Raw genomic sequence first — 23,532 nt, 5'->3', positions numbered from 1 at the left:
CCCAACGTATGTAAACTATTTAATTTGTTGATTTTGGGTTTTATTGGTGAATTTTTCTCACATTTTCTTTATTCAATTTGTTTCCGTAACATTTATTTCAATTTTTTTCTTGCAATAAGTAATTTAAAGAAAAAAGGAGAACCCGATTGAGTTATCAGCTTGTCAGTTTTTGTGTCAAAACAAGGTATTTGTTTGACCATTTATTTAAATGTTTACTTCAGATATTTGAAAAGCGAAGTTTTTTCCCTAATTATAATAAATAAAACTTATTTCGATATCTACATAAGATAAGAAACTTTTAATACTATACTCACAACGATCTATGATGATAATTTTATAGTAACGGTTAGTTTTCATAATACAAAGCGCGTTCGAAAAGTTTGCATATTAGTTCAACACTATTATTTTATTTAAATAGTTTTTTTTTGAAACAAGCGTGAAGTATTATGGTTTATGCGTCAATTAAGGCAATGTTTTATGTGATTTCCTCTCTTTTTAAATGTTGCTGCAAATTTAATTAGCATATATTTCTATTGTTCTGAAGCTATTTTCTTGTGGCATTTTAAATTAATTAATATTTAAATGGGAATAAGCCACAATTAAAGGTTAAAATACATTTATTGACGTTTCAATTTCCACTTCGGAAATCGTTCTCAAAATACAAACATTAGTAAATTAGAATTTACTAATGTTTGTATTTTGAGAACGATTTCCGAAGTGGAAATTGAAACGTCAATAAATGTATTTTAACCTTTAATTGTGGCTTATTCCCATTTAAATATTAATTCATCTATTTCTAGTTCCAATTTAAGGATTTATTTTATATTTTGCTATAATCATTATATCTTCTTATATATTAAATTGCAATATTTTCGATCTATTCCAATTTTTGGGTGATATAACATGCTTGCAGTACATTAACAATTACAGTAATTAACCTATACTTTTTTTGAATACCTTTTGAATACCTTTTGAATACTTTTTACGAGTATTATTGCCCTTTGTACTTAATAATTATCAATATGTCTCTTCCGTTTAATCCAAATCATTTAAAGTCGGATGAACTGGCTTATGATACTGTGGCTATGCTACTGTGCAAAATACAGTTGAAGAAAAAAGGAAGGTTCTTCGTGGACTTTTAACACAGGAAGTTTTTAATCGTAGCTTTTCACCTGCCTCGAATGACTTGTCATTCGAAGAAGATTTCAAAGGTGCAACAACAACTTTAACGGAATTGAATACAATTTCACTGGCACAAAGAACTCATCATCATATAAACAGTTAACGGATAGATTGACACATTTGTCTGGTAGGATTTCCAAATTGAATGCTACTAAGGAGGAGGAATTGAAAATTAAGCGAGAAATTAGGAACAACCTCGTCAACTTAGGAGTTTTGGCTGAGAAAATCCAAGTAGACTTGCAAGAGGACGCTTACGATGAAATGCTTCCCCAAACCGCGAGACAAATTCTTTACAAGTGATTTGCTGGAATTGTGGTATTAAAGGACATTCATTCCCGGAGTGTAGATCTGAACGTACCATATTTTGCCATGGTTACGGTAGGAAAAATGTCTATAAGAAGAATTGTAGTCGCTGTTCAAAAAACGAGCAATCTGGTGTCAACATCAACCCGCCAGCCCCGTCTACGTCGAGCACAGAAATGCCGACAACAAAAGACAAGCACATTCCAGGAAAATCTCTACAAAAAAGTTCACGACAATAGACCTACGACAAAGTAATTTGCATAACAGTGATTCCCATCCTTCTTCTAATATAAGATTGCATAACAATGATAATAAAATTGGCTCTTTTTCTAAATTTAATTTAAACAGGAACATAGACAAAACTGTATCTAATTTATTACTTACTTATTCTTCAAAAGTTGACGATTCTGATGATGAGTCTATCATTTCTTTTAGTAATAATTTGGCTTCAGATGGTAATTTAACTTTAGGTCCTATTTTGCCTTCTGAGAAACTAACTACTAATCCATTGTTGGACAAGCACGGTTCTGATAATCGTCCATATATATCTATTTCAGTGTATGGAGAGCTTATTTCTGCACTTTTGGATTCAGGTAGCAACGTTTCTATCCTGGGTTCATCATCGTTGTATTTATTGAAGAAGTGTAAGCTAACTTTAAATTATGATGTTTCTATTTGTTTAACAACAGCTGATGGTAGTCTTCAAAATACTATCGGTTATGTTGATTTACCCGTATCTTTGCAGAATATCACACATATATTGAAATTCTTAGTAGTACCTTCTATTTCTCAAAAAATGATTTTAGGTATGGACTTTGTAAGAATTTTTAAACTTAACTTGGATTTTTCCAATTTTACCTTTAATTCTGCCAATTCAATGGAGTTTTTAACATGTGTTGTCAACACTATTAGTGACAAACACAGCCTAACACCTTCTCAATCAGTTCAACTCGATTCCGCGATGAAATTATTTAAAGAAATAGGTCCGGTGGATTCTATTGGTAGAACTCATCTTTACACTCATCACATTGATACAGCAGGCCATAAGCCAATTAAACAGAGGCAGTATCCTTTGTCTCCTGCCATGCAAAAAATTTTAAATGAAGGAGTTGATGAGATGCTACGTTTGAAGGTGATCCAACCCTTAACTACTTCCACTCCTTGGCTTAGCCCACTGTGGCTTGTTAAAAAAAAAAGACGGTACATACCGCACATGTTTTGGTGGTCGTAAATTAAACTCTGTTACAATACCAGATAGTTACCCTATGCCACTTGTTGACACTGTAATTTCTAAGGTTCGAGATGCTAAGTATATTTCATCTATTAATCTCCGTCATGCATTTTATCAGATACCTTTAGATGAAGAATTTAGATTAAAGACTGCCTTTTCAATCCCTAACAGAGTTTTTTGTTTTAATGTCTTACCGTTCAGGTTAAATAATAGTGCACAAGCTATGAGTCGCTTGATGGACTATGTTATCGGACCAAAACTTGATCCGTATGCATTTTATTACATTGCTGACATTATAGTTGTTACTCCAGATTTTGACACCCATATAAGAGTACTCAAAGACCTGTTCAGACAATTAAAATCCGCTAATCTCACTATTAATTTTGATAAATGTGAATTCTGTAGAGCCTCATTGAAGTTTCTTGGTTTTATAGTTGATAAAGAAGGTTTACGAACCGACCCGGATAAGGTACAGTCAATTCTTGACTATCCTGTGCCGCAAAATACGACACAGATACGTCGTTTAATTGGGTTGATAGGATATTATCGTCGTTTCCTCCGTAACTTCAGTACTGTTAGTAGCCCCATCTCCGATTTGTTGAAAGGAAAGAAAAAAGGACAATCTATTAGATGGACCAAAGAGGCAGACGAAGCATTCGTCAAAATAAAAGAACTTTTGACTAGTGCTCCTGTACTAGCCAGTCCAGACTTTTCTAAAAGATTCTACTTAGCTTGCGATGCTTCCGATCATGGAGTAGGTAGTGTTCTTTTTCAAAAAGATGATGGTTTCGAACATCCCGTCGTTTACTTCAGCAAAACGCTAAATAAATGTCAGGGTAAGTACAGCACCACCGAGAAAGAGATGCTTTCAATCATACTATCCATTGAAAAATTTCGAGGATACATTGAAGGTACTGAGTTCTGTGTTATAACAGATCATGCTTCCTTACAATGGTTAGCTACGATGAAAAATCCATCACCTAGGTTGACTAGATGGATAATGAAATTATCCTGTCATAAATTTTCGATTATACACCGCAGTGGTTCATTAAATGTAGTGGCAGATTCACTATCTAGAATTCCCAACAACATACCGGAAGTTTGTATCTTAAACTTGTCTAATTTAAAGCCGAATGTTTTTTATAAGTCGTTAATTAAAAAGTATTCAGAAAATCCAGAATTGTATCCTTCTTTTCGAGTACAGGACAATGTTCTTTATAAGCACGTTTTCCCGAAAACTAAATTTTGTGAATCTTCCACCGAATGGAAGGTTTTTGTTCCTGCACCGAATAGACAAGAAGTCCTTAAGATGTAGGTACCATGATGAACATACAGCTGGTCACTTTGGGGTGTCAAAAACACTAGGAAGAATATCTGAGATTTACTATTGGCCAAGAATGAGATCTTCGGTGGTGAAATATGTCTCCAAGTGCAAAATTTGTACATCCTGCAAGTCATCAAATCTACCTCCATCTGGTAAAATGGGCAAGTATTAGAGATATTAATTATCAATTTCAGTTCCTTTCCGCTGGTTTATTAGGTCCCTATCCTCGGTCTAAAAACGGGAACCGTTACCTTTTAGTCGTCACAGATTGGTTTACAAAATTTGTGTTTGTTCATACCATGTCAAGTGCAACATCTAAGGGAATTGTTAAGTTCATAGAAAACCAATTTTTTTTGTTATTTGTAGTGCCTCAGATATTTGCATGCGACAATGGCCCACAATTTATCTCTAAAGAATTTAAAGATCTTATGTCCAGGTATAGAGTAAAAAAAAATTGGTATAACGCAACATATTTTCCACAGATTAATCCAACAGAAAGAGTTAATAAAACCATAAGTACAGCCATTCGTTCTTATATACATGACAATCACAAAGATTGGGATAAGGAAATTTATAAAATTGCACAGGCAATTCGACTTGCAAAACACGAAGTCACGAAATTTTCTCGGTCGTTCTTAACCTTTGCTAGGAACATTTCTACAAATGGTTCTTTCTTCGGAAAAATAGAAGACAGAGCAGATAATGACATTAACATTAACTGTCATTTGTTTTCTCCTAAACCTCCTGAGGAGCTATCACCTTTGTTTTATGAAGTGCAAAAGAGGTTGCGTCACTCACATGCAATTAACTCTAAGCGTTACAACTTGTAACAGTCGTTACTTTTATTACAATTTATATTAAAATAATAAACAATTTATATTAAAATAATTTCAGAGATGTAGTATGGGTTGCCTAACTTTAAGTGTTCATTTGCCCATTAAGTGTGTATTAATAATTTAAGTTGTCACTCTGATCTAATTTGGTACCATTGCGAACCAGAGAGATGACAGGAGATTAAGGGGAGTGGAAACTGGCTTTAGGTTAACTTGGTTAACAAACTAGGAATTAGAATTCACTTTTGATCGGGAGTTTGAAGTGGTACACAACGGTGGTAGTTAGCGAAAGAAAATCCAATTAATGCATAGAATTTCCTTCACTTCAAGAAGTTAAATATTCCAAGTAGAACCATAACAATTTAATTGACGGTGTTTTCGGAAACTCGGGAAGATGAAGTGAGATTTCTAGCACGGAATTAAGTAGCTATCTGCCACCTACCATGGAATTATAAATTTCCCTCAGAACATCCGAGGGAGAGTACCACTTCAACTCTATTAGAATCAGGGTCATTGGGGCAAGCCAGGGGGTATTGTCTACTCCACCCTCATTTTTTTTTCTCCAGCCTGCACCTAGAGGTAGGGCAGGACAGTCATCATCGGAACTGAGCCAATTAGCACCAGCTCCGTGCTAATTTCGGACCTCAAGGAGGACTTCGCTGGGACACCGAAGCCATTCGGGAGTATCCTTCCAAACAACTGTTTCACCTAGGAGGACAGTTGGTTTTTACTTCAGAACTATATATATCTTGTTTCACCAGTTATAGGTTTTTTTTATAACATATATATATATTAATTAATATAACTCCCTTGGTGTAAGGTATCGGTAAGTTTGAGCTCAAAGTCTACCCAGAGATTATCTTCCATTGTTTTTTGTATTAACCATTTATGTCTTTATTAACTTTAATTATTTCATTATTAACTTTAATTATTTCATTATTTGTTTACTTAACTAATTTCTTTTATATTTCATCTTGTGTTATTAACTCTGGTTATTATCCCTTCAGGATAATAGACCGTTTCAATTGTTTAACTTGGCTTGTTCCCATTTATATATTATTTTGTTTGTATTTGAATTTAGAGGTGTTTAACAATATTGTTGGTCATATTGTAGGTTAGTATGATATATTTACTTGGCTATACGTTCTTCCAACGTTAGCATTATTTTTTTTTAAGGTTGTTTTTAACCTAGATGTAGGTTGTACACTCTATATCAGAGTTATTCTGTCTAGTTTTCAACTTTTTATTATAGTTGTTTTCAACATTTTTTTTAAATATTATATTGTGAAATTTTCATATACTTTTTGGGTAACTTAGAGATTGTCAAAATCTAAGAAGTTATATTTAATAAACTTGAATTTGTTTTGCATATAATTTTTTTTATTAATATTTCCTTACCTTTTTACATTTACAGCATTTTTGTTTATTAAATCAACTTTAATTAATTTTAGCAGTATACGATACCTGGAAGAGTGACCGTTACTCTTTTTTAGAGTAGTATCCCTCTTCTGGCGCCCTCAATTTGTTTTCTTTGTTAATTCTCATTATATCTATTTATTTTTCACATCTTCTTTTCTATCCATCATACATATTTTCCTGATTTACTGTCTTAAAAAGGCATGCAAATTGGCCGTATCCATCCTTGAGTTTCTAGTGGTCATTCTCTTGCCTACATTGCTAGCCTAGCCACATTCCGTTCAATATTTTTATTACTTCTTTACTTAATTGTTATCTATTTTACTTCTATCAATTTTATCTCATATATATATATATATATATATATATATATATATATATATATATATATATATATATATATAGACCACTCTTCTTATACCTCTCTCCTCCTACACACCCCAGTTGGGGTGTGTAGGAGGAGAGAGGTATAAGAAGAGTGGTCTATATATATATATATATATATATATATATATATATATATATATGGGATAAAATTGATAGAAGTAAAATAGATAACAATTAAGTAAAGAAGTAATTAGAAACTCAAGGATGGATACGGCCAATTTGCATGCCTTTTTAAGACAGTAAATCAGGAAAATATGTATGATGGATAGAAAAGAAGATGTGAAAAATAAATAGATATAATGAGAATTAACAAAGAAAACAAATTGAGGGCGCCAGAAGAGGGATACTACTCTAAAAAAGAGTAACGGTCACTCTTCCAGGTATCGTATACTGCTAAAATTAATTAAAGTTGATTTAATAAACAAAAATGCTGTAAATGTAAAAAGGTAAGGAAATATTAATAAAAAAAATTATATGCAAAACAAATTCAAGTTTATTAAATATAACTTCTTAGATTTTGACAATCTCTAAGTTACCCAAAAAGTATATGAAAATTTCACAATATAATATTTAAAAAAAATGTTGAAAACAACCATAATAAAAAGTTGAAAACTAGACAGAATAACTCTGATATAGAGTGTACAACCTACATCTAGGTTAAAAACAACCTTAAAAAAAAATAATGCTAACGTTGGAAGAACGTATAGCCAAGTAAATATATCATACTAACCTACAATATGACCAACAATATTGTTAAACACCTCTAAATTCAAATACAAACAAAATAATATATAAATGGGAACAAGCCAAGTTAAACAATTGAAACGGTCTATTATCCTGAAGGGATAATAACCAGAGTTAATAACACAAGATGAAATATAAAAGAAATTAGTTAAGTAAACAAATAATGAAATAATTAAAGTTAATAATGAAATAATTAAAGTTAATAAAGAAATAAATGGTTAATACAAAAAACAATGGAAGATAATCTCTGGGTAGACTTTGAGCTCAAACTTACCGATACCTTACACCAAGGGAGTTATATTAATTAATATATATATATATATATATGTTATAAAAAAAACCTATAACTGGTGAAACAAGATATATATATATATATAGTTCTGAAGTAAAAACCAACTGTCCTCCTAGGTGAAACAGTTGTCTGGAAGGATACTCCCGAATGGCTTCGGTGTCCCAGCGAAGTCCTCCTTGAGGTCCGAAATTAGCACGGAGCTGGTGCTAATTGGCTCAGTTCCGATGATGACTGTCCTGCCCTACCTCTAGGTGCAGGCTGGAGAAAAAAAAATGAGGGTGGAGTAGACAATACCCCCTGGCTTGCCCCAATGACCCTGATTCTAATAGAGTTGAAGTGGTACTCTCCCTCGGATGTTCTGAGGGAAATTTATAATTCCATGGTAGGTGGCAGATAGCTACTTAATTCCGTGCTAGAAATCTCACTTCATCTTCCCGAGTTTCCGAAAACACCGTCAATTAAATTGTTATGGTTCTACTGGGAATATTTAACTTCTTGAAGTGAAGGAAATTCTATGCATTAATTGGATTTTCTTTCGCTAACTACCACCGTTGTGTACCACTTCAAACTCCCGATCAAAAGTGAATTCTAATTCCTAGTTTGTTAACCAAGTTAACCTAAAGCCAGTTTCCACTCCCCTTAATCTCCTGTCATCTCTCTGGTTCGCAATGGTACCAAATTAGATCAGAGTGACAACTTAAATTATTAATACACACTTAATGGGCAAATGAACACTTAAAGTTAGGCAACCCATACTACATCTCTGAAATTATTTTAATATAAATTGTTTATTATTTTAATATAAATTGTAATAAAAGTAACGACTGTTACAAACTTGCGTAAACGCACACTACATTTCAATGTAGGGTATAAGGTCTGGAAGAGAAATTTTGTACTTTCCAAAGCTGTCGACAACTTTTCAGCTAAACTAGCACCTAAATTTATACCCTGTGTTGTCAATAAGGTAATTTCACCCTTAGTTTATTCCTTGAGAGATCTGGATGGCAACATCCTAGGAGATTTCCATATTAGAGACATCAAATTAGATGTTACTGATCTTTCTGAAGATGAGTCCTCAAAATAATCATTGTTTGGTGACGTAAGGGATGTTCATTTTTGTGGTTGATTATTCTTTATTTTATTCTCTAGGATGATATTGATTTATAACACATTCTGGATAATGTTTTATTTTTTGTTGATTCAATAGTTTATTAACGAGTAGTTATTCTATAACTACCTCGGTTGAGTTGCTTTTCCTATAGTATAGGTTAAGTTAACTTATTTTGGTGTCAAGACACTTTTCCTCTTCTGAAACTAAAGTAATTTTATGCATTACTCTTCATCAGACTCTAGTGTAAATTTATGGCGTTTTGGAGTAATTTTTTGCTAGCTTTTAATAAAACTATGCACCCTTTGGTAGTATTTTTCCGTATGGTTCAGGCATTATGCAGTGTTCTAATTTGTGCGTAATCGTCGTTTCCATTTTTAACAGAAAAACTATGGCAATTTATCTTGTATTTATGTTTATATTTATTCTATCTATTTCAACCACATACACTAGTTTTTGTATATTTTTATCAAAAATATGCTGGCGTCCAAAACAATTTTCTTGGTATAATAGAGCATCGTATTCTTTATTTCCACTCGTTTTAGATCTTAATAACAGAGTGTTTTCGTAGTATATTTGGGAAGACATAATATCGAGAAGTTAAATTTTGTTTTTTTTTTCTTCTTCAAATCAATATAGGATCTTAGATTATGGTATTATTTCATGTTTAAACGATTATATTTATTCATTTATTTTATTTTCAATGATTATTAGTAGCGTTACGTATTGAGACTCATACTTTTATAAATATTTACCTTTACTTAACTAATCTGTACTGGAATAATTTTACTTAGTAATTTTAGTTTAACTAATTCAATTTTATACATTAGACCAGTATAGTTAGCAAATTTTATTAATACTGATTACGACATTTTTCCTAGGATACGGTTAGTTACCTACCCCAACTTATTGTTAAATCCGAGGAGATTCAACAAAACATACCCCTTTAATAATCAATGCTTTCCCGAAATCTAAAAATAAAAGAACAGACGTTCCAACATAAACAAGAGCTTATTTGACTGTGTATGATAGTTTACACTTAAAGTAGAACTTGTTATTTTTGTTTTAAAAATTATTAGTTTATTTTTCACTAAATTTTAGAGTGATAGTTTCAGAATAATTTTTTTTAGTGCAGTGACACTATAAATCACTATTTGATTTTTGTTGATAATCATATTAGTTTATATTAAGACTGGTTGAGTCAAATCGAATAAAAAAAAAATAAAATAAAAGTTCATTAGTATCTTTGAGATGTTGGTTATTAATTGTTTCTTGTTATTTTTGTTAGGTTTAGCGAATTAACCGTAATTTGCAAATATTGTTTTAATTTCAGCCGTAAAATCTCGCTCTTCAATTTAAAAGGAAAAGACAGAAAGTTTTTTCTATTTATTTCAGAATTTAACTGTTACAGCATGTCTTGATTAATATAACTAAACACAGCAGTTTTTGATTACATTATCACTATTCTTTATAAAATGTTCAGCAGAATTTAAAAAAAATATATATTGTTACTTGTGTGCTCACATTTCGGAACTGTAAAACTTTTATAGAAATATGTTGTAGTTTCGATTTCTAATTTTTTTTGCATCTTTAATTCAAATTAAAAGTTGTATTCTATTATTTCACGTTGTAGATAGGTCGTTTCTAGATTTTCATTTTACTAAGTGCATTGTATGATCCTTCAGATTTTTTTTCCTGATCGTTTCTTATGAAGTAGAGTTTTGTTTTCCTTATGATTCAATTATGTTTATCGTACAGGATTCACATTCATTATTTCCCACTTGTTTTCCCACTAGTTATTATATGGAAAATAAATAAGTAAAGCGATAATATTGACAAAATTTATTTACAAATAATTTCGTAATTTAGTGTATAAATATACTATTACTACTACATGTTGGCACTTTATTCTTATCAGCTTGGCAACATAATCAAATGTAAACAAAAATTAAGACTACGCTCTGTTATTTTTAGCTATGTTATGAGTAGCCCAATTCACAGAAGTCTTCCAAGAATTTGAAAGAGCTTCATCAAACTTTGACCTAAAATGGCGTAAGGCTTCGTCGTCAGACATCTTCATCACCTGAAAGGGCAAAACGGTATTAATAGTAAAATTAAAATAATATAATACGATGCAAAATCATATATTACGTTTATTAAAACTGTTTTAGTAGTTCGCATGCTGCTTGAAACTGATTGTTAAAATATCCTAATATAAAAGATAAAACATATTAACTCATTTACTGATACTGATGAAATATGGACTGTATTTTTTTTCACAAACTAAAAAAATTATATATAGAATTAGTTATACAAAAATAAGTAGTACAACAATATTATTGTCGACACTTCAAATCCACCTATTAGAAATAATTAAAAATTTTACAAAAGGAATTTGTCGGCAGCACATATAAGCTATTTAGAGCAGCTTAGATATGATTTGCCTTGTTATTTATCGAGAAGCTTCCTCTGTGGTTATCGTTAGCTGTTGCCCTGGAAACCATCAGGGTCTTCTAACTCTAATGCCACAAATTGGTCACATTGCTCCTGTAGTGATCCTTTCCTAAATTAACATGCTCCTTTTCTAACTTAGCTGCACTATACTGAAGACGACCAATAGTCAGAAATACGTATATACGGTTCCGTCCATCGATATATCTTTTTTGGTTTTGTGTTTTGTGAGACATGCCATTACATTTTACTTTTATTTTTCGCTCGCATTATCCCATAGTGTGGTTTTTGCATGACGGTACTTCTGTCCACCATAATGGATTGATTCAAGGTGAACTTGACGATTAATCTCCTGATAGATAGATTGAAAGAATTGGACCAGTAGCGTGGCCACCCAGATCAGCAGAATTTAATAATATGGACTCATTTGTTTGGGGTTATGTTAAGAATGAAGTAATACATCCAACAACAAGAGGTGATATGAAAGATAGAATACGAAATGTATTTCGTAGTGTTACTGAACAAAGGTTTCGTAATGTGAGTGCATTTAATGACCGTCTTCAGGCATGCATAAATGTTTTAGGAGGTCATTTTGTACACCTTATGTAATTAAATATTCAAAATATTTTATTAAAAGTAGTTTTTAATTTTTCCATAAATGTTATATTTTGTGTTTGAATTTTTATTTGCAAACTTTATTAATAATAAATTATTTTTCTTTCTTTATTTGATACATTGTTACATTGATTACCGAATCAATAATCAATAACGCTGGTCAGTTTTAGAGAATTCAGTCATGGCCTACTTAAAATTCCTAAAAATGTATACATCTAATTAATAATTTGTTTTGAAAAATGCAAATATCTCATAAACTAATAAATTTAGACATAGGGAACGTTAAATAAAAATAGAAACATGGTAATGCTACTTTTCGATAGTGATATAAAATACAGAGTATTCTATTTAAAATGACTGGGAAAATAATGTACTTGCGTTTTGACTCACCCTGTATTCAATATAAAGAAAATTAGCAATATCAATAATTTTTGAAAATCGATAAAAAAATATGGCAGCAATTGATCATTGTTTTTGTGCTTCTTTTTAAATATATAGGGAGGTGAACTTGTTACGATTTTCATAGAAAATTGGTTATAACTTTGTAAATATAATATAATAAATCTTTATATTGTTGTGATGGGGACATGAAGATCATTTCGAATATAAAATAAAATACAGGGTGTTCTATTAAAAAAAAACATAAGTTTGGTTGTAACCTTATGTTATCAAAAACCCTGTAACATTCAACTAATTTTGTAATATGAACCTCAAAGTTGCCTACAACTTTTGTTATTAAGTTTTATTGCTATCTATTATTATAGCAGATCTACTGAGCTTTATCATACTAATCAATCACCCTGTATACAGGGTGTTACAAAAAGGTATGTCATAAATTAAATCACGCATTCCGGGGACAAAAATAAATTGACTGAATGCAACTTACCTTAGTACAAAAGTGTACACAAAAAAAGTTACAGCCCTTTAAAGTTACAAAATAAAAATTTTTTTTTTGCATTATCTCCTAAACTACTTGACATTTTGTAATAAAAATGAACACGTTACTTTCTTAAAGCATTTTTCATAAAAAAGAAACAACAAAATATAAGCGCACAGAAAAATTTTAAGGGGGGTGTGCAGCCCTAAATCTCTCTAAACTTTTGAGTACGTTCAAATCAAATGAATTTTGTGGCATCATTAGTTTAACACATTATTTTTAAAACTTTTTTGCCTCTTATCACTTTTTCGAAAAACCAGTTTTTTTCTAGTTGGCCATAAAATTACAATTAGTTTCTACGGATATAATAATTACAAACAGTTCCATCAATAATAGTCAATAATTTGAAGCTATCATTTATTATGTGAATAAGTTAATATTAAAAATTTTTAATACATTGTAAAAATTTTGATATTACAACGGCCTACACATTTCAGGAAATGGCAGATATGCATTTAACTTTGGGTAAGTTGGATCAGATTAAATTATGATTTCAATAAACTATCGGGATATCGTAGGTGAATGTATATATATAGGTATATATATATATATATATATATATATATATATATATATATATATATATATATATATATATATATGGGATAAAATTGATAGAAGTAAAATAGATAACAATTAAGTAAAGAAGTAATTAGAAACTCAAGGATGGATACGGCCAATTTGCATGCCTTTTTAAGACAGTAAATCAGGAAAATATGTATGATGGATAGAAAAGAAGATGTGAAAAATAAATAGATATAATGAGAATTAACAAAGAAAACAAATTGAGGGCGCCAGAAGAGGGATACTACTCTAAAAAAGAGTAACGGTCACTCTTCCAGGTATCGTATACTGCTAAAATTAATTAAAGTTGATTTAATAAACAAAAATGCTGTAAATGTTAAAAGGTAAGGAAATATTAATAAAAAAAATTATATGCAAAACAAATTCAAGTTTATTAAATATAACTTCTTAGATTTTGACAATCTCTAAGTTACCCAAAAAGTATATGAAAATTTCACAATATAATATTTAAAAAAAATGTTGAAAACAACTATAATAAAAAGTTGAAAACTAGACAGAATAACTCTGACACTTTATTTTGTAACTTTAAAGGGCTGTAACTTTTTTTGTGTACACTTTTGTACTAAGGTACAACTTACCTTAGTACAAAAGTGCACACAAAAAAAGTTACAGCCCTTTAAAGTTACAAAATAAAAATTGTTTTTTTTGCATTATCTCCTAAACTACTTGACATTTTGTAATAAAAATGAACACGTTACTTTCTTAAAGCATTTTTCATAAAAAAGAAACAACAAAATATAAGCGCACAGAAAAATTTTAAGGGGGGTGTGCAGCCCTAAATCTCTCCAAACTTTTGAGTACGTTCAAATCAAATGAATTTTGTGGCATCATTAGTTTAACACATTATTTTTAAAACTTTTTTGCCTCTTATCACTTTTTCGAAAAACCAGTTTTTTTCTAGTTGGCCATAAAATTACAATTAGTTTCTACGGATATAATAATTACAAACAGTTCCATCAATAATAGTCAATAATTTGAAGCTATCATTTATTATGTGAATAAGTTAATATTAAAAATTTTTAATACATTGTAAAAATTTTGATATTACAACGGCCTACACATTTCAGGAAATGGCAGATATGCATTTAACTTTGGGTAAGTTGGATCAGATTAAATTATGATTTCAATAAACTATCGGGATATCGTAGGTGAATGTCAAGGAAATAGTGCAGCAGCCGCAAGGCGTTATACAGTACAATACCCCAATCGAAAGACACCCAATAGACGATTATTTCTGACCATTGATCGTCGTTTACGGGAAACGGGTACATTCCAACCGCAAGTTGCTGGCAATAGTGGTCATCCAATAATGGCTGCAACTGATGAAGACATTTTAGAAATCATTGAAGAAGTCCCTGGAACAACTACAAGGGTAATAGTTGCTCAACTAAATGTTGTTGCTCAACTTAATGTTCCTCGCGTAAGGGTTTGGAGGCGTTTAAAAGATCAGCTGCTTAAACCCTATCACTTAACAACGGTTCAGAAGTTATTGGTTGAAGATTATGCTAAAAGGATTGAATTTTGCGATTGGTTGTTAATGGAAAACACTCAAAATGTTAATTTTATTAGAAATATTTTGTTTACCGATGAAGCTACCTTCAGTAGAAATGAAATAACAAACCATTATAACGAGCACATTTGGGCCGACGAAAATATATATATATATATATATATATATATATATATATATATATATATATATATATATATATATATTTAGGGATTCTTCAGTATTCACTGCCTTCCCTCGTTCATCCGTTTCCATCTCTCTCTGTTGTTCCATTCTCCATCGTTTAGGCCTCTCTTACTCATGGCGTCGTCTACTTCGTTCCTCCAGGATTTTCGGGGTCGTCCTCTTTTCCTCCTTCCTATGGGGCTCCATTCGGTTATTCTCTTTATCCATCTGCTGTCGCAAGGTTCTTCTTACATGTCCATACTGCAGCATCTTCGCAGGCATTCCATCTCTGTTGCTACTATTTTACTGCTGTTTTTCTTGTTTATGATCCAATTTTCAGCCCCATATGTCATAATACTTCGCACTAATGTTTTATAAATCTGCGTTTTTGTCTTCATATTTAGGTGTCCATCCCACCATACTGAGTTAAGTTGTCGGATTGCTGTTCTTGTTTTTCCTAATCTTTGTGTAATTTCTTCCTCTGTTGTTGCCTTTTTCGTGATTATAAACCCCAGGTATTTGAATTTATCCTTACTCAGGTACTCTGTTTTCGCGAGGTTAATATCTAGGCCAGCCTTGGTATATTCTTCTTGCAGTTTCTTCATCATGTAGCTGAGGTCGTCTTGGTCTTGTGCAATCACTACTTGATCGTCTGCAAAGCTTAACGTATATAGGTATTCGTTCCGTACCGGTACTCCCATGCCTTCACATTTTCTTTTCCATGTAGTCAAGGCTTTCTCTAAATATATTTTGAATAGGATTGGAGATGTGGAACAACCCCGCAGGAGCCCTTTTGTTGTGGTGAAGTCTCCTATGATTCTTGTTCCCATTTTAATGGACACTTTATTTTCTTTATACAGAGCTTTTGTAGCTTCTATGAGTTCCGTCTGTATTTCTAATTTGTACATTGCCTTTCATAGTTCTGACCTTGGTATAGAGTCATACGCCTTTCTCAGGTCCACAAATGCCAAGTTGTAATGTAAACATAGCAAGGAAATAAAGAAGGAAAAATTAAGGGGTAATTAGCCTAGAAAAGAGTAATAATTATTTAAGTAATTATTACATATCCCAAATTGATTAAAGAACAAATAAATTCATAGCTAGTAAGTAACATATTTAATGTAAACATTTTACATTAAACAAAGATTGAAAACTCGACCCAGTTTAAATGTATTACACGAGTCTCAAATATCAGGTCACCACGGTTGTTTAAATCACGTTTAAAAACATAGACCTTCGCTGAAAAATAACACGGGAACTCAGTCAGCAAAAAAAACAATAACTCGACCTTGGTACTACGACTGAAAATTGAGAATACGGGCTCATAAAAAACCGAGAAGCGGGGCCAGCGAGGACTAGTGGGAAGTTGGCACTCTAGAGCGTCCCACACAAGAAGTACGGGAGATCGGACGATACGCAGCCAGTGAGCGCGCTATTTAACTCGACGGGATAGTGTAACGTAGAAGTGCCGGTATCTGGAGATTCGAAAGTTCGACATAGCGCGCCGTTTTGACTTCTTAAAACTGACGGATCTCGAATCCCTGTAGGACTGGAGGCGTATTCATTAGCTAGAGCCTAAATACGCGAAGGTAACTAAGGGGTAATTAGCCTAGAAAAGAGTAATAATTATTTAAGTAATTATTACATATCCCAAATTGATTAAAGAACAAATAAATTCATAGCTAGTAAGTAACATATTTAATGTAAACATTTTACATTAAACAAAGATTGAAAACTCGACCCAGTTTAAATGTATTACACGAGTCTCAAATATCAGGTCACCACGGTTGTTTAAATCACGTTTAAAAACATAGACCTTCGCTGAAAAATAACACGGGAACTCAGTCAGCAAAAAAAAACAATAACTCGACCTTGGTACTACGACTGAAAATTGAGAATACGGGCTCATAAAAAACCGAGAAGCGGGGCCAGCGAGGACTAGTGGGAAGTTGGCACTCTAGAGCGTCCCACGCAAGAAGTACGGGAGATCGGACGATACGCAGCCAGTGAGCGCGCTATTTAACTTGACGGGATAGTGTAACGTAGAAGTGCCGGTATCTGGAGATTCGAAAGTTCGCGATAGCGCGCCGTTTTGACTTCTTAAAACTGACGGATCTCGAATCCCTGTAGGACTGGAGGCGTATTCATTAGCTAGAGCCTAAATACGCGAAGGTAACTAAGATCTATATACTAACCCAAGGTATATCTAATAATACGGAATTGTCCGTCCTTTAATTCCTTGCTTTTTCTCTTCTCGTCTCCCTTCGCGCCTGATCGAAACATTATTGGTCATAACTGATATTTTGTAGTATACAGTCTATTTAATACATTGTAAACTCGAAATTTGTTTTCTTGTTATTCCTGGCCGTTACAGGTAGAGACTAGAAGAGATACACATTTTCGCTTTTGCAGTGCTCCGGCTTCTAACGTAAGCCGGTAGCCTCTCACTCTTTGCAGGACCTGAGACCGAGAAGTCCTTAATCCCCTTCCTCCCAAAATCTCCCTACCCTCTTGTAAATCCGCGAGGATTACCTTCGCTGAAAAATAACACGGGAACTCAGTCAGCAAAAAAAAAACAATAACTCGACCTTGGTACTACGACTGAAAATTGAGAATACGGGCTCATAAAAAACCGAGAAGCGGGGCCAGCGAGGACTAGTGGGAAGTTGGCACTCTAGAGCGTCCCACGCAAGAAGTACGGGAGATCGGACGATACGCAGCCAGTGAGCGCGCTATTTAACTCGACGGGATACTGTAACGTAGAAGTGCCGGTATCTGGAGATTCGAAAGTTCGCGATAGCGCGCCGTTTTGACTTCTTAAAACTGACGGATCTCGAATCCCTGTAGGACTGGAGGCGTATTCATTAGCTAGAGCCTAAATACGCGAAGGTAACTAAGATCTATATACTAACCCAAGGTATATCTAATAATACGGAATTGTCCGCCCTTTAATTCCTTGCTTTGTCTCTTCTCGTCTCCCTTCGCGCCTGATCGAAACATTATTGGTCATAACTGATATTTTGTAGTATACAGTCTATTTAATACATTGTAAACTCGAAATTTGTTTTCTTGTTATTCCCGGCCGTTACAGGTAGAGACTAGAAGAGATACACATTTTCGCTTTTGCAGTGCTCCGGCTTCTAATGTAAGCCGGTAGCCTCTCACTCTTTGCAGGACCTGAGACCGAGAAGTCCTTAATCCCCTTCCTCCCAAAATCTCCCTACCCTCTTGTAAATCCGCGAGGGCGGAACCAGTCAGTCCAGGCTAGTTGAACCAGTAAGCCTTGCCCCGCTCGCAGGGATAAGTATCCCCTAAGAATTGTAGATGCATTGATAAGGATATTGAGACAGGCGTCTTCTACAATGGTGACAGCATTTATTAGAGTGGTGATAATTTATTAGAGTGGTTTATTAGATTTATTACAGTTTCAATCCGAAATTATTAGAGTGGTGACAGCGGTTCCGGTTTGGGGAAATTAATTCGGAAAATAGGGATGATTAAGTCACTTCTTCAGTTTTTTATTTTTTTGGTAAACTTTTGCAAGTTTTTTTTACATTTATAAAAATTTCTTCCATCGTTGAAATTTTGGTTTCACCAGTGACATTCCAAATTTTTTTTTCTTTTCCTAGTACAGCAACAAAGTGAAATATACAGTGAATAATTCCCTTTCGTGTGCAGAATCTTTCGTGAATAAGCAAATAAATCAGTTGGAAAATTTCCATTCAGTACAAAATAACTTTTGCACTGTAGCACAAATTTGTCAGTAGAAAGTAGATTTTTTTAAAAAAGGAAATAGCATCATAATAATCCCGTCCTTAAACCCAGAATCCTAAGAAGCCTTACTAAGGTAGGTAAAGCCTTTTATAAACATTAAAGGAAGGACAATTTAAATTTTTTTCAAAAAAATTTATTATTACTAACACTTTACTGGAACAGTCAATTTTAATTAAACTTACAATTCTAATTTTATTTTATTTGACAACAATTTATTCTCTATATATTTGTTTTTTTTTTGACTTCTTAAAAGTTACCATATAATACTCTACTAAATATATAAAGTATACAGTTAAGACACAGGTATTATTTACATAGTAGTTGAAAATAAGGAATTTAAGTAACTAGGTCAAGTTCACAGTGTCGAGTGCACGACCTTGTTCCTTGTAAAAGTGCAAAATAGCATTAGTTGAGTATTACTAGATAACTGTTTACATATCGAATTCAATTTTGTTTTAATGAATCAAGTGTGCCATATATATTTTGTTACTCGAGGAATATTTTGAAGAAAGTATAAAAGTATAAATATATATAAAAAAAAATTATTTTTTAACATGCCACAAGCAACGCCTATTACCCCAGTAACGATATCATGGCCACCGCAACCCCTAGGAGTTGTCGCGGCTACCCTAGCAGATTTCAATACAAAGGATCCCATTCGATACTTCGAGAAACTAGAACAGCGCGCACAATTAGATAAATGGAAAGAAGAGGATACCTTACAAATATTAAAATTCAAATTAACAGGACCGGCGTACCAATTTTTCAAATCAGATCCAACATTAGATAATCTGAACTACGGAGATTTAAAAGCGAAGCCAATCCAAAAATTTGCACCAAAAAAATTGCCAGGAGAGAGGACGATGATGCTCCCAAATTGCTTCCAAAGAAACGAGGAAAGCGAATCAGATTTTACGACAAGACTACGAATACTAGCTGCCAGAGTTCTAGAAGATTTGGAAGGAGCAACAACCGAAGATCAACCAGGTATTAGGAAGAAAAACAAAGAACTGGTACTTAACCAATTTAAACTAGGACTCAGAAGAGATCTAATGAAAGAAACAGGCATCTTACTGTTAAAGGAGCCAAACTTAGACTTGGAAAAAGCAGAGGAAATAGTAACATTACAGGAGATAAATCTAATGATGATACAAGGAAGAGCGAATACAGCCAGAGTTTCAGCCATAAGAGAAGAACAAAGATGCCATTACTGTAACAGAACAGGGCATCTCATAAGGGAATGCAGAACAAGGAAAAGGGAACAATTATCACCAGCAGCACAAGAAATCAAATGTTACAAATGTGGGAAAAAGGGACACTTCATAGAGGAATGCTGGACAGGAGCCAATCTAGCCAAGAAAACGGGAGAAGAATGCTTTGAATGTGGAAAGGAAGGGCACTGGGCAAGAAATTGCTTACTTAACAGAAGAACAGGCCAACCTAACGACACTCAGCCAAAAAGTAGGCAAGAGACAAAAACATACACGCAAAAATATGGAAGGAATAATTACACAAGCAAGCAACGAGACAATTCGCAAGGAAAGGATAGAAACAGATGGAACAGCAACAGAAACAGGAACGAGGATAGAAGAAAACAAGAAACACGATAAAGTCAACATAATAAGAACCGCAACCAAAATTTAAACTAACCATGGCCACTAATAAGCCCTCACCCAGTGGCCAAAATGGAAAAATTACGAGGGGCACACACAAAATAGAACACCTCGATGACGGCACAGAAACAAAACAACCCTATGTAATAACACTCACGATTAATGGAAGAAAACTCTCCGCCATGATAAACACGGGCGGCGCGTTCTCATTGATAAGGATATCACTAATACAAAATGAAGATATAAACCCAGAAATCACGGAATCACTATCGCTACGAGGGATAACAGGACATAAGATAGATATATACGGAACAGCATATGTGGATATACAAACAACACCCAAAAGCAGGTAAACAAAAGCCAGATTCATAGTCTGTAGCGACATAACGCTAGGCGAAGTATCAATGTTATTAGGTAGAGACTTTTTAGCAAGCCACAAAGCAATCATCTCATATGAAGACGAACCTTCACTAATATTATGGGGACAATCAATTCCAATGATAACAGCAGGAGAGATAATGGAAGTAATGACGGTAAAAGCATACGACAATAACCATAAAACCACAAGACAAGAATGGAACAAATGGTTATCAATAGTAAAAGAATTTTTGGAAAAACAACATAAAAGTGTTATAAAAGAAGACAAAAAAAACTTACCGAACGCAAACAGACAGACATAAAGAAAGAGCGAACCAAATAAACAAAAGGAGACACAAAAGGAATCCCAAATGCCAAGAGTGTCATCAGAACAGCAGCCAACCACTACTAAAACATCGAACAGCAGGAACAAAATGAAAAGGACAGAAAAAACTAGAATCTCTACAAACAAAAGAACAAAGCAAAGAAGGAAAACCGACATGAAACAATATACAGATGATAAGAGAAAACGGCTAGAAACAGCACAACACAATCAGGAAGAAACAGTACACCACATCAATGAAACACAACAGAAAAATGATCAGTCAAAGGTAGAAGAGACGGAACCTAAACAAAGAACAAGACCAAATAGAAGAAACAAGAGAAAAGATAAAAAAGCCGAAGAAAAACAAGTGGACTTGGAAGAGATACCAGTCGACAAAAACAACGAATCAGAAAGGGTCAAGAAAATCAAACCACGAACCAACAATACAAATCTAAAGAATGAAGATAACCAACATGAATACTTCTCAAAAAACAAAGAGTCTCCAATAGTACTGAACGAAGAGCTAGCCATACCGGCCCGATCCGAAGTCGTCACAATGGGAAAAATCAGAAAACAAATAGATGGTACGACAATAGTCTGTAAATCACAAAAAAATGGGCCACACTTCATACGAATGGCTAATGCAGTAGTGGATAATAAGGAAATGATTCCCATAAGACTAATAAACGCATCGTTCCAAAGCATAACTTTGAGAAAAGGAGAGAAGATTGGAATAGCATCAGAATGTATTGTAGAACAACAAAAGAAAGCAGAAACAATCTCCAAATTTGATGTCTCAAACAATAAATGGATTGAAGATGGATTCGAAATGGAGCACCTATCCAGGGAAGCAAGACAAGAAATAATAAAGGTAATAAGAAAATATCACCACATTTTTACGGACGACAACGAGATTATTACAAGCACATCGAAAGTCAAACACAGCATTACTCTAGAACCAGACACAAAACCAGTTTTCAAGACCCCATATAGAATGCCATATCGACAAAGAGGAGCACTCAAGAAAGAAATAGACAGACTACTAAAAGTTAAAGTCATAAGAGAATCAACCAGTCAGTGGAGCGCCCCAGTAGTATTGATTGTTAAGCAGAAACCGGACGAAACAGAGAAAATAAGATTGTGTATAGACTACAGAGGATTAAACGCAGTAACACAGAAAGAATATTACCCCTTATAAAACATAAATAACCTTCTACAAGGATATCAAGCAGGAGAGAAATTGTTATTTTCAGTAATAGACGTCGCGGACGCTTACCACCAGGTAGACATGGAAGAAAAAGACATTCCACTAACAGGATTCAGTACATACCACGGACACTACGAATATACGAAAATGCCTTTTGGATTAGCGAACGCCCCAGCAACTTTTCAGCGATTTATGAACGCCACACTAGCCGGACTCACAGGAATATTCTGCATGGTATATCTAGATGATATTATACTATTCAACTATTTGGGCGAAATGGACCACATAAAGAAAATTGAAGAAGTCTTCGAAAGATTAAGCGACGCTAACATAAAATTGAAAGCAAAGAAATGCAATTTTATTTTGCAAAAAGTAAAATATTTGGGACACATAGTAACACAGGAAGGAATTTCCCCAGATCCAGAAACATTGGATGCACCTACAACGAACGGACAGATTGAAAGATTGCACAGAGTTATAAAGGACATGCTTTCGCACTATATCGCGGATAATCAAAGAGATTGAGATCAATGGATACCGTACGTATTAATGGCTTATCGAGGAAGTATACATTCTTCTACAGGATACACACCATATTATATGTTACACGGAACAGAACAAATATTACCCTTAGATCTCTTAACACAACCCCAGAGGAAGAGGTACGATTTAGACGGAAATTATGCAGCAGAGTTAGAAGCAAGAATGAAAACAGTATATACAAAAGCGCAGGAGAATATAGAAAAAGCTAAAGAATCAAGGATAAAAAGATACAATAAAAACACAGAAATTAGAGAATTTGAAGAAGGAGACAAAGTATATCTGAGAGACTTAAGTAGCACGACAGGTCTTTCAAAGAAGTTACAGAAAAAATGGATAGGAACATTTGAAATTATAGAAAAAGTCGGACCAGTGACGTATGCAGTGGGTACAAAAAAAAGGAAAAAATAGACAGGTAGTGCACGTAAATAGGTTAAAGAAATATTACGAGAATGAAACAATTGATTACTCCACGGAGAAAGAAGAAGAAATAGGAGAATCAGAAAAAGAAGAAACGGAAGAAGAAGGAGTTGAGCCTTCGAAGGTGGCAACACTGCCATTATGGGGACCATGAACTTCACTTAACAAACCGCCGAGAAGAAGAAAAGGAAGCCAGGGAGACATCAGCCAACC

The 23,532-nt window shown here is 33.5% G+C and overlaps 1 protein-coding gene across 4 annotated transcripts in view; it reads right to left on the bottom strand.

Annotated features, from left to right (window-relative positions):
* Positions 1-10,647: 10,647 nt before the first annotated feature.
* Pi3K92E (phosphatidylinositol 3-kinase 92E) overlaps positions 10,648-23,532 on the bottom strand; it is a 747,272-nt gene continuing 734,387 nt past the window's right edge. For all 4 annotated transcript variants that reach the window (XM_072523217.1, XM_072523215.1, XM_072523216.1 and 1 more), the window contains one exon: positions 10,648-10,903. In XM_072523217.1, coding sequence (XP_072379318.1) covers positions 10,775-10,903 — 129 coding nt within the window. In that variant the 3' untranslated portion in view covers positions 10,648-10,774. The remainder of the gene's footprint in view (positions 10,904-23,532) is intronic.

Source organism: Diabrotica undecimpunctata, chromosome 2 (genome assembly GCF_040954645.1).
Source record: "Diabrotica undecimpunctata isolate CICGRU chromosome 2, icDiaUnde3, whole genome shotgun sequence".
NCBI lineage: Eukaryota > Metazoa > Arthropoda > Insecta > Coleoptera > Chrysomelidae > Diabrotica > Diabrotica undecimpunctata.
The sequence above is the reverse complement of the archived record's forward strand: the minus strand, read 5'-3'. Positions and strand labels throughout refer to the sequence as shown.